Source organism: Colossoma macropomum, unplaced genomic scaffold, assembly GCF_904425465.1.
Source record: "Colossoma macropomum unplaced genomic scaffold, Colossoma_macropomum, whole genome shotgun sequence".
Taxonomy (NCBI): Eukaryota; Metazoa; Chordata; class Actinopteri; order Characiformes; family Serrasalmidae; genus Colossoma; species Colossoma macropomum.
In genome coordinates, this window is record NW_023494810.1 from 20,750,417 (window position 1) to 20,762,485 (window position 12,069).

The 12,069-nt window shown below is 42.3% G+C and overlaps 1 protein-coding gene across 1 annotated transcript in view; it reads left to right on the forward strand.

Moving 5' to 3' along the window:
- The first annotated feature begins 251 nt into the window (after nt 1–251).
- The window catches only part of pik3c2b (phosphatidylinositol-4-phosphate 3-kinase, catalytic subunit type 2 beta), a 61,838-nt gene continuing 50,020 nt past the window's right edge, over nt 252–12,069 (forward strand). The window contains exons 1-4 of the mRNA XM_036560130.1: nt 252–589; nt 6,110–6,941; nt 7,361–7,461; nt 7,669–7,829. Of these exons, the coding sequence (XP_036416023.1) occupies nt 6,204–6,941; nt 7,361–7,461; nt 7,669–7,829 (1,000 nt within the window). The 5' untranslated portion in view covers nt 252–589; nt 6,110–6,203. The remainder of the gene's footprint in view (nt 590–6,109; nt 6,942–7,360; nt 7,462–7,668; nt 7,830–12,069) is intronic.

Consider the following 12,069-nt stretch of genomic DNA (forward strand, 5'->3'; position numbering starts at 1 on the left):
GTGTTAAGTCTATGGAGAGTGCATGGCTATGATTTTATAGACATGCTAGCAATGGATCATCTGAATTCCATACATACGGGGGGCGTCCACATACTTTTGGTCATATAGTGTAGCTAGTTGGCTGACTTTCGCCCACGCTGGGGGCTTCTTCCACCAAAGCTGAGTGAGTTTTTGGTGCTGACCCCGGACTCGACTGGAGTGGATGTTGTTATTCTGTTTGTCCACTAGAGGCCCTCGCTATCACCCTTCCTGTGCTCTGCCCCTTTTGGTCGATTCGTGTGTTTTTTCTCTCCAGCGAAAGCGCGACGGGAGCTTGGGCTCTGAAAAGCCGAAAACCTGAGAGCGAGTCGGCGACAAATCGACCCGGTCACTGCAGATGGAGGAGCTGTGGTGTTCACAACTCCACAGATAGCCGGTTCGCTCATAGACGTTATCTATAGGGACCTAATGCTACTAGCTCTCGGGAACTGGAGTTCATAAAATAAACTGCATCACCAAAAAATCGCGGATTAATTCATCTGGAAGCAGGAGAGGAGAGGAGAGAAGCGGCGGACAGCATGACACAGCCGCCCGAGAGGCCGTAGACGAGGTAGGCGGGATGTGTGCTGCGCCTCTCGGTGAAGGGAAATGTTCAAAATATTAACCACGAAGCTGTTTATTAATATGTTTGACTGAATGTTGGCGACAGTCGCTGCGTTTCGGACATATTTGGAGCCATTTCACTGATGTTTTTTAGTATTTTATTCTACACTGTTCTAAAAAAGGTAAAAACGTAACAAGCTTTAGAAAATGGTAATAACCGAAGAGCAATTCATTTCAGCGTCATTGCCCATGTTGACAGACGACGTTATCACAATGGCAATTTGGAGATACAGGGCTGCGTTGTAAATAACTGGCTAGCAACTTGTCAGGTAAGCCTTTAGTACGTACTAATGCGTTTAATGATAAAATAAAGCGCATTTGGGTTTTTGACCCCCACCATTTAGGCTGTTTCTCCACTGGATGGGTCACTGAGGCCACTAGCCATGTAAACAAAGTCCAAAGTTTTACCTCAGAAAGAGCTAAAATAGCAGCCTGCGTAGTGCAATGTTACATGGCAACAATTTCTCATAATAGTACGTTGTGGATATTACAGTTTGTATTACAGGAGAAAACATCGCCCTGTGTGTTCCCGTTAAATCTGTACTGCTTTGAAAGTGAAAGAGAGAAAGGTGAGCACCAAAGATACCATTTTGATCTTGTAGTAGGCTCACAAGAGTTTCACATCGCATACCCAATCTCTGTTGTGCACTTGAGTTTTTTTATGTGGCCTCTGCTGTTCAAAACTTGTTGGACAGGTTACAGAATGACGAACTAGAGAAAACACCCGAGTCTACTGAGGAAACGTTCATACTGACACATCAATGCTCTCATATGTGGTACAGACCATTTGTATTTCATTTTCAACATCTCAGAGGCTTTGTGATTAATAGTTTGTATGACGTTTGAGTGATTGTTACAGCTTTAGATAACAGCCCTTGTGTCTTTTTCTTCTTAAGAGCATGCTCTTTCTTTAAAGTTTGAATGGCACCTTACATTTTCTTGGCCTGGTAGCTGCTGTTTTCAGCCTGACGCTCAGTCACTCACCTGTTTCAGCTTGTTTCATTCAAATCTTCACACAGTGTCATATGGCCAAAAGTCTTTCTGAAATCACACCCATGTCAAACACTGAGACATTTACTCATAGAAGTTGACAGGACCTACTTGGCTTAGAGTGGATACGCTGCTGGTTAAAAGTGGTTTATCCCTTTATAGACAAATACAAACTGTGCAGTTTGCTCTAGGTCATGTGTTTTATGACAGACAGAAATTAGTCTACCTGATGTAGCTGCCAGGTAAAGCCAAGTGTTTTATGGTGACTCCATCGGGTTTATTACCAAATTGTATACATTTGCACTGTTTAGCTGGTAGCCTCCTTGTCCCCTACCACTTTTGGCAGTGTTGAATCATTTCCTGTGGTTTTGTGGTTATTGTACTTAGCAGTTTTAATCTTTGAGCTCCTGCCAAGTTCTCTTTTTTCTCAACTGTGGTCCTTTCAGCTGGTGTGCTTATCTATAGCAATGTGTGTGCACTTGTTTGTCCATCTCGCCAACCTTGATAACGTGTGCATGTAACCGCACGGAGGGGTACAGCCCTTGAGTCTACTTCACTTCAAATTTTTACCCACCTGGTTCCATAAGAGCTTGAATGTCAACACAGAGATGAAATGTAGGCTAGGTTGAAAGACCATCTGCTTGTCCCTGGGAAGCTGTGTTTGGGAATGTATAGGATCAGGGTAGACTTGTAACTGACAATGATATCAGTGAGCAATGATATCAACTGATCAATTACTATTTGGCTAATCAAAGCATTTTGTCTTCTGAGTTTTCTTTTTACTTTTTCCAAAATAGCAACTTATGTTCGTACAGTAGAAGCCATATTACCCCCACTGCTTCCTGTAGTGTACTGCAGTCTGGCAGAAATTATCACGTGCTTTGTATGAACACTAAAGAGCATCGTAGAGTGATTTTGTTTGTACTGATGTGTTCTTTCATAATCAGCTTTGTTGATAACTAATCGACTTTATCAACTAATGTTTGCAGTCCTGCGATGGATCACCTCTGACTAGCACGTGGGACCGAACGAAGGCCTTCCTGTGGGCCAGGCCGCGATCAGCTGGCAACAGTGTGCGTCTATTATAGCTCGGGGAGTTGAGTGTGAGAGCGTGCGTTTTATTTGCTGGTGGGTGGGAGGGTGTCGTGGGGAGGGGGGAGGGGCATGTGTGTGGGTGAATGGGGGGCAGGGATGACAGCGGTCTCTTTGTCTCTGCTTCTCAGAGGCGTGTGAACGTGTCTGGGCCGGCCCGGCTCACGTGATGCCGGTGCACCCCCCATCCCACCAACCCCCTTATCCTTTGTTCGGCCAATCTGGGAGCCACCCCTAATTGAATGGGATTATATCCTGGCGGGGGATTGATTCCGGGGGTCTGGGGCTGGGTTGGCCCGGGGTCCCCGTAGAACAATGCGGCCCCGCCCTTGCGCCCTCCACTCCTTTTGCCCGCCCCTGCTCCCCTCCGGCCAAAAGGCCCAGCCTGGACGCTCTGCAATATGGAGACGATGGAAGAGGCGCGCTCCTGGGAACAGAGGCCAGCCACAAAGATGTCATCTAGAAGCAGACGTATGTAGCGCATGTAGCACTTGCGATCCATCTGTTGACGTCTGGGCTGCTTGTTTACAAACACGTCTGGGTTTCTGAAGCTGTCCTGAGTGTGATAATCCCCGTAATGTAATACAACCGGCATATCTCCCTGGAAGCTGTCTTTCCTGCCTTAGCTGTGCCTTCTGGAGATTATGTTGGTGGCTAGCTGTTTCAAGACTGACTTTCATATGCTGCGTAGGCCTCGTGTCTGTGCATCTTTTGTATGCATGCATATGTTCAGCTGCGTAGAAATGGGAACAAACAGGTGCTAAATAGAGTGATTGACAAAAAGCCAAAAGGGAGATAGCTAATCTCAGTGGAGTCAGTGTGTATCCCCTCTGTCCTTGGACTTAGTAGTAGCCCTTTCATTCTTTATTCACGCAGATAAAGGCCCCTCTAAGAGTAGGGTAAACCCAAGAAGCACATGTGCTCGTAAATTTTGGGAGGGTGCATAAAAGAGGTCAAAGTATGGAGCAGGAGAACTCTCGGGGAACGTGTGTCACACGTCTGCTTCTCTTTCTCTTTCTCTTACTCTCTCTTCTTTTCTCCTCCTGCAATCTGTCCCCAGAATTTTTGGAGGGGGGGCTGGGGGATTCTGACGCTGTTCTTTTGGCGAGGTGTGTGAGAATTTCCTGCAAAGACTTGCGGGCGGAGGGAAAGACCCGCTGCCAGTGTTGTCACATTGCGATGGAAGCTGGAGGTCACGGGAGGTCAAATGCCGCTCTTGTCAGCTAGAGAAGCGCAAAGACATCAAAAACAGCCAAGACTTTTTTTAGTATTTTCCCTCACATGTCTCCAGCGCCCTTTGCCCAGGCGTAGCCTGTTAAAATCGTTCTCATGATTTTAACAAGCATTCAGCTGCATGCCTCACAGCTTTAGTTGTAGGTTTATCTTTAGGCATGGTGCAGGACCTTTTGCTGAAGAGGAATGATAGCCATGTGTAGAATGAGAGAAGCCAGGACCTGCTTCCATTGCTTGAATTTAAAAATGATAGTTCAGTGAAAAATATAATCTGCACAGTTTTAACCAAACTTAGTTGGTCAGCCATGTTTGGTGTCTGAAGTTTGCACTGCAGCTATGGGGACTGTGTAGATAACATATCATGGAAGCTAATATACCACCGAACAGCTCCTTGTAAAATGCATGCCTAAATAAGGCATATCGCACAGTTGCTTTAAACTGCATTGAGTTGCTAAGACATTACAAATTGACTTGGTTTATGTGGTTTCTATCTCTGTATGACATACTATTGTATAAAAATAAGTAAAGGAATTACTAAAATCAGACCAAGATGGCTGGTAGTGCTGGGCAGTATTAATAAAATTCAGTATTATGATATTTCCAAACATATCATGGTATAATAATACAGTTGATATTAAAATGAATGAGCCCGTGCTTCCACAGTACTGACATGCATGTCTGACAAACCTAACATAGCTTGTTTTGATTGGACTGGTTTGTTCTATTTCTTCTCTTTAAATGACACCAAAGTGAACGTTAAACAATATTGTAAACGTCAACCATATACAAAACACATTTCACAATTGTGTGTTTATTTTGTCTGAATTGCAGTATTATTTCCAGGAAAACTGTTTCCAAGTCTGTGTGAAAGCTTCATCAAATGCCGCATCCACCAAATCTCACAGCAGCAAAACCCCACTGCAGACCTTTTAGCTCTCAAAGTCCAGTGGCTGTATCTCTCTGCAGGTCTGCAGACCATTAATCACTGCATGCTAACTGGACTGGTTGGACTCTAAGCTTAGTGAAGCAGCGCGTCTGAATTAAGGCTGTCAAATGTATTCTAAAATTCATTCCATTTAAGGTCTTGTAGGCCAGTTATTTGAATAGCAAAATTTGTTCTGACAGCTCTAGTTTGAATCTCATGCTCCAGATCCCTTTATGCAAGTTAAACTCATTGCCTCCACCACGTGTGTCAAATTGTAGCTCTTTCCGTAGGTTGAGACGATTACTCATTATTTTTGTTGTGCATCTTTTAAACAGTGTTTGTCTGCATTTATAGAGAACCCACTGACTGTCTCGCTTTGTACTGCTCTGTGGTTCTGCAGGGCTGTGAGGATAGAGCCACTGCTTTAATGCAGATGGGGCCTGCAATGCTGATGGCTGTGTTCAGCATGAGAAAAGCAGGAGACAGCTTCTGCTGAGCAAGCAAAAACAATCAGAGCCAGCTTACCATCTTTCTAAACCAAACCCATGTGGGCTTCTCTTCAGATAAATGTAGCGACTGTAATTGAAAACACTGCCACTGTCTTCTTTGATCCAGATTTGACATAAATTTCAAGGGGTTCTGTTGTGATTTAATTGATAATGTCTGTAACCTGTTAAACACAGGGGTATGGGCATAATAGACACAATAACATTTTATGTGTTGTCACCAACGTGTTTATTGGTGAAGAGTTTCTATTTTGAATGGTTATGCTAAGGACTGAAAACACAATGATATAAAGACCAGAGAAGTATTTAACAAAACAGGATTTCTCAGTTAGCCACATAAATTGAGCCAGAAGTCAAGCTTGTTCAACAGGAGAGGAGGTAATGGACACTCCTGCTGGGTAACTCTCACTTTGGCTTAAGTCATTCTGTCCCCTGTGAAATCCTGCTTTCTGACATACCCACCAGGGTACACTCTTAAAAATAAAGATTTTAAAATAGTTCCTGGTTTGGATGAACAGTTTTAGGAAAAACCTTTAACTGGTGTAGAACCTTTATATTACAAGGAGGTTCTTCAAACTTTAAAAAGGTTCCTCCTGCTCGTACATCTCAACAAAAATGTTTAATTAAGAATGATCCATTTGAAGGGAGACACCTGACACCTTGGTTAAGAATGTAAGATACCTTCACTGACAAAGATTTCCTGTTTCCTATTTCTCCACAGAGCTCCATGGTTCGGTTGTGGACCTTATAGAGGGTTATTCTCTTTACAACCCCCCCCCCCCTTATTTTTAATTGCCTGGCCTGGTACCTGCACCATGTCTGCAGCGCAGACACAAAGTGACAGCGACCAGCACTGGGGCTGCCTGGAGTCCCTCGGCTTGAGCCCCAGAGAACTGGTCCTGGCTGAGGCTCTGCAGATGGAGTATGATGCCCTGTCTCGCCTCAAACAGGACAAGGGACCATCTGGGAGAGGAACACCTTCCACCCCATCAAGAACGGAACGGCCTCAGCCCAGACCTATGCCAAGCCCACCCGGGAGTAATCTGCACCAGGGTCTCTCAGGGTCCGATCCAATGCTCAACCTCATCCGGCCCGGCGTGTCAGACCCTTCAAGGCCGTGCTACAGTAAGGAGTCCCTCTACATCCTGGACAACCAGGGAAAACAAGACTATGAGGGGACTTCCAGAATGCTGACAAAGGGCCTGCCACCTCCTGATGAACCTCCACCAGCGGTGCCCCCCCGAAACCCCATCCCCCATCCTGATTCCTTCCAGGCTCGCAGGGACTCAGCACCCAGAGATGTAAACCTGTTCACTCCTGAGGTGGACCAGCCCAAGCTTCCCTCTGGAGATGCCATGAACTATGACAACTTGAATGATTCTCTGATGAGGCTCAACGGGGACTGGCCATCACCTCGGGGACGGAGAGTTAATAGCGATCAATCGGGGAAGCCGGTAGCCCGCAGCAAGACCCTTCCTCCTCAGGTGCCGCCTCGCACCTACTTGCCTGGGCAGATGAGTAACAGAAGCAACCGCAGGGTGTCAGCTGATCCAGTATGTACTCCAGTCAAACATTGTCCCAGTAGAGTGTAGTTATATTATTCACAAGTCAGATTACAAATCAGATTCATTTACTACACCACTTGGCCTTTTAGGTTTGAGGAAGTGGGTAATTTGAATTGCAAACACTGAAAGGATTCTAGCAGAAGGATATAAATGGAATGTATTAATCATGTATGCTTGTGTTTCCAAGAAAAGTATTACTTCTTCCTTATTTGAAAGTATGGTAAAAGTAGACTGCAGATGATCAAAATGCTTGAGTAGCACAGTGCCAAGACTAGGAGTGTGAAATGAAATTTAAAAATTTTAATTAGCATTATACCTGTATATACTCATATTGTTTTAAGCAATTTATTCCCACTGTTATGAGTGATAAAGGAATTGAACCTAAGCACTCCCTGTGTGTCATCCAGGTCTCACTGGGTTCCAGGCTCAATGGCTTTGGCTATGAGCTCTTTCAGGTGTCTGAGGAACGGGATGAAGAGGTGGCTGCCTTCTGTCATATGCTTGATGTGTGAGTTCCCATCTTCTGAGCTTTCCTTCTCTTTTACAAAATGGTTTTACTTTGATTCAGGATTCACAAGGAACAGACACTTTTACCAGCAAAGAGACCTTTTTGAGATCAGTGAGATTCTTTGATCTGAATCCTGATTGCTTCAGTGTGATGTCATCAGTATAGAACTGTGGTATGGTCTGCATAATGTCTTGTTGGTGTGTGCAGGTTACGCTCGGCTTACCCGAACACTGAGCACTCTAAGAATGCGGGTTTCGTGTGGAGCCAGAGTGTGGCGCAGGAGGAGCTGCATCAGGGGCTGGGAGTCGATATAAAGGTCACCGTCATCAGTGAGCACTTCCGGGAACCTCTCACCTTCACCTGTGATGGTAAGCCTGAATTCCAGTACATAGAATCAGCCCACCATTCAACTTTTTTTTTCCTACTTTCCTGCATTAGTTGTACATGTTTACCCAAGACACTGAATGCATAATATAATGGTTCTCCATCCCATGCACTGCATATTTTGATGATTTCCTGGCTCCAGCCTGGCTCAGCTTGTAGTAATTACCTGATGAGTGCAGAGTAAGGTGAGCTAACAAATTTGCAGTGAAGTGATAATGCATCTGGGTCAATGATTTCACCCAGAAAACCCAGAAAACCAGTTCTTAGCATTCATTTTTACACACATCACTGATCAGCTTTCCTCTGTTTGCCCTGACAAGCTTGAAGAGCTGAGGAGCTATTAGGCGCCACTGTTTTGTAAGTTTTTTTTCCACTCCGATACAGCAACTTTTGGACAGGACTGGAGAATTCCATCCAAGAGACGAAGAGCTTTCAGCCTCTGAATTCTCTTAATGGAATTACATTGAGAGGGCATCCTGCCAGCCATCTGTTTTGTGTTCTCAATTAAAAGAGCCAGCTTCTCATTCAACCGGCTGAGAGGAAAAGCCTCTCTCTCACACTCACACAACCACAGATAGAAGGACCCTCAGATGACAGGATTAGAGAAAGGCTAAAGAAATGCATGCTTTGTTAAATGCATTATTTTTTTTCTGTACATTCCATCCCATGGTATGGTGCCTTTCCTTTATCATGGTGAAGTAGAGCTCTGCAGCTGATACAGAGTAATACCCATCTGTACATCTGGATGTGTTTTTGAGGGTTGGCCAGACTTAAGATGTCTGCTAATGGTGGATTAAATCAATGCGTGTCACACGAAGGGTCTAAACCTTATGGCAAGCGCAGCATTTTCCAGCTGACTCTATAGGGGTGATAAAACAGGTCTAAATGATATATAATGTGATTCAGGTTTTTTATTGGGCAGCTAATACAGATAATCTTGGTCTAAGACCTTCATGCTTGAAAGCCTCATAAGGTGTGGGTATATTTACTTAATTTAGCTAATAGAGCCTGTAAGTTAAGCGGTGACTGCCCTTTGCTTTACTGTGGTCTGTTACATAGCGTAGAGTATCTATAGATGATGTTCTTATTGCTATCTGATTTGTCATGTGCATACGTGCAGATACTAATGCTGACACGTAATGCTGCAAATACAGAACCTGATAGTAATTAGCATTGCAAAAATATATAATATTTATTTTTAGAGGGTTACAAATACAGTAAAATGAATAAAATAAACATTTCATCTCAGTAACCCATGTAGGGGTGGGCGAAATGTCTAAAATATATTGAGATAAATTGTCATGATTCACGATATGTGTCAATATGTCACTTCTTTTTTTCTAAAATTTGATAAGTTGGAGCAGACAAGAAATGAACCAGTGGTGCCACATTTAACAGATACTATCAAAAACTAAGAGAACAAGTGATTCCATGTTTCACATACTGCACTGCACTAAATCCTGTTAAACAGGACTAATTATGTTCTCTGTGTAGTGCAATGTGCAGTTGGTCAGTGTGCTCTTAGTACTAACGATAACTACAACATGCTCAGAAAAGCATATTGTGACATAATTTATCATGATAGCAGTAAATATTGTTTAACTGCTCACTGCTAACCCAGTGTCACCTAAATATTCTGCTGTACTGGTGTGCATTAAATATGTCAACAAATGTCAGTTTAAAATGTCTGCCCTATGCCAACATTTTTTTAAGCAGATGTCTGCTAATATCGATATGATTTTAACATCAGGCATCCCCATTTAAAAGTATCATTAGCCTAAAATATAATTTATCATTGTACTCTGTGGTGTAGGTTGACACATTTCCCTTTGAATATTGTTTGGGAAATTGTGTTTCTGTTTGTGTTGTACCTTTCACTACATATTAGCAAAATTCTGTTCTTATTACTTCTGTTGTTATATTCAAGAGCATCAGTGCCCCATAAATTAGGGGTGAAGTGATATGCAAGTCACACCATGATGCATTTTCAAAACAGAATTAGCAAAGAACTTAAACATTTATTTTTGTATTTAGTCATCATTTGGTAATTGCCAAAACATTTTTTGTTATTTCCAGTGCTTGTTGAAGCACAAGTCATAAAACATAAATAAGACAAAAAATAAATAAAAAGAATATTGCGAAAAGTGCAGTATCTATATAAAAGTGAACAAAAAATGTAAACTATAAGGCCACATCTCAGTATTAAATGAACTGAACATTACAAGTTAATTTACAATGTTATGTTGTATTTCTATACAAAGTGTGGCTGTTACCTTCTGGCTGAAATGAATGAGAGGGTTTTTGTTTTGTAATGTGGCTCAGTCACTCCCAGCACACCGTGGAATCCACAACCGGAAAAGGTGGATTCTACAACCAAATAGAGGTGCAAATCAGTAGCTATTAACTTTACTATGAGGCTAGTTATTTGTTTTGCCAGTTCAGAATTGGCACTGCTGAAACTCATGTTTTCTCTGTGAGGCTGAAGTTGGCTTCCTATTGGCCAACTTTTCATTAAAATTTTCACTTACACTTTAAATGGAGGAACAGTAATGTAAAATTAAAAAAAAATCTTATTAAAAAGAATATGATGGTGCATTGTCGTATCAGCAAGAATATGATGGTGCAAAAATCTATTCAGTGTGTTGGTATTTGTTTCCCAGCTTTAATCATTTGTAACTCTGTTTTTGAACAGAAAATCATTTTTACCACTCAGGAGGATATTAAAATTATTTACCACTCCTGAAAATGGCTTTGTACCTGGGTGCTTGTATACTTACAGACCTTTTGTCCTTGAAGTGAAGGTCATACATATATATTTATTTAAAGTGAATAAACATTATTACAGTAATAACACTTTTTTGCTGGTCATGCCATCTGATGTGGTAAACTGAACAGGCTTTTTTAGACATTTGAAGGCATAAATGCATAAAATCAATTGTATTTTGATGCATATGAAATGTATTTGCGTAAATAAGGTATTGTAGGATAATGTGATTTCTCATGTGTTTGTTAAATCATTTATTAGGAAGATAGCTGACTTGGACACAAAAAATGTTCATCATGTCATTGAACCATTTCCCTCTCTCTCTCTCTCTCTCTCCCCCTCTCCCTCTCCCTCTCCCTCTCCCTCGCCCTCTCCCTCTCTCCCTCTCTCTCTCTCTCTCTCTCTCTCTCTCTCTCTCACTCCCCCAAACTATTTCAAAATGTTTGTCAAGGTTTCAAAATATTCAAAACTCATTTCTATTATCATTAGTTGTGATACAAGTAGTGGCTTCATAAAAATGTGATTTAAAAAAAACAATGACAAAAAAACCCCAACATGAACAACTCCTGCTTTTTGCTTTGGTAGGATGAGGTAATATTTAACTAACATATTGAACTTGTCATAGCATATGTTGGAAACAAATTTGCGTCTCTCTGTGCGTGCTGATCCATCCTCCCACTCTCTGGCTGTCACTGTGTTTGCTGTGTACACTCCATGAGTCATGCCACTAGAGACTGTGTTTACCAGAGGAAAGTGGCCTTCCCTGAGTAAGCATGAGCGGACCGTGTAACCAGTGTGCTCTCTTCCAGCTTGCTTACCACACTCCACACTTCACATCCTTTCTCATAAGACACCGGAGCCTCATGCGTATGACCTTGGATCTCCACGATCCTGTTATGACATTAACATCACACCAGGCTTAATAAATAGATGGCCTTTTCTTGATTGTGTAAGAGTCAATGTTCGGAAAGAGGCACTTAGAGCTTTATTAGTTAGAGAAAAATTATAGGAAGAGGGAGAGGGAGAAAAAGAAAGAGAACAGATGAGACCTTTTGTGAGCAGCAGCATCACAAACATTACTATATATTTGTCTAGTCAGGGTATAATTAGTGATAGAGAGATGGGCGGAGAGGCATCTTTTCTGCTCCATGCCCACTTCTATTCATTCTGTTTTTGTTCTCAATGAAGGAAAATGCCTTCGTTGAGAATCTTTGTTTTTCTCTGTGATACATTTATTGGATCCACATCAATAGGTTCCAGCTCACTGTAGATAGAACAGATGGTCATGTTTATGTGGACAGGAAGGACTGGGCATATGTCACTGATCAGTGGCCCTCCATTAATCGAGCCACCAGTATTTCGATGTCTATTGCATTTCAAACTCTGTCCACACTCATGACATCTTTACCTTCTAAACCACTCCCAAACAATCTGTTTGTTTTAGTTTTAATTACCTTTGC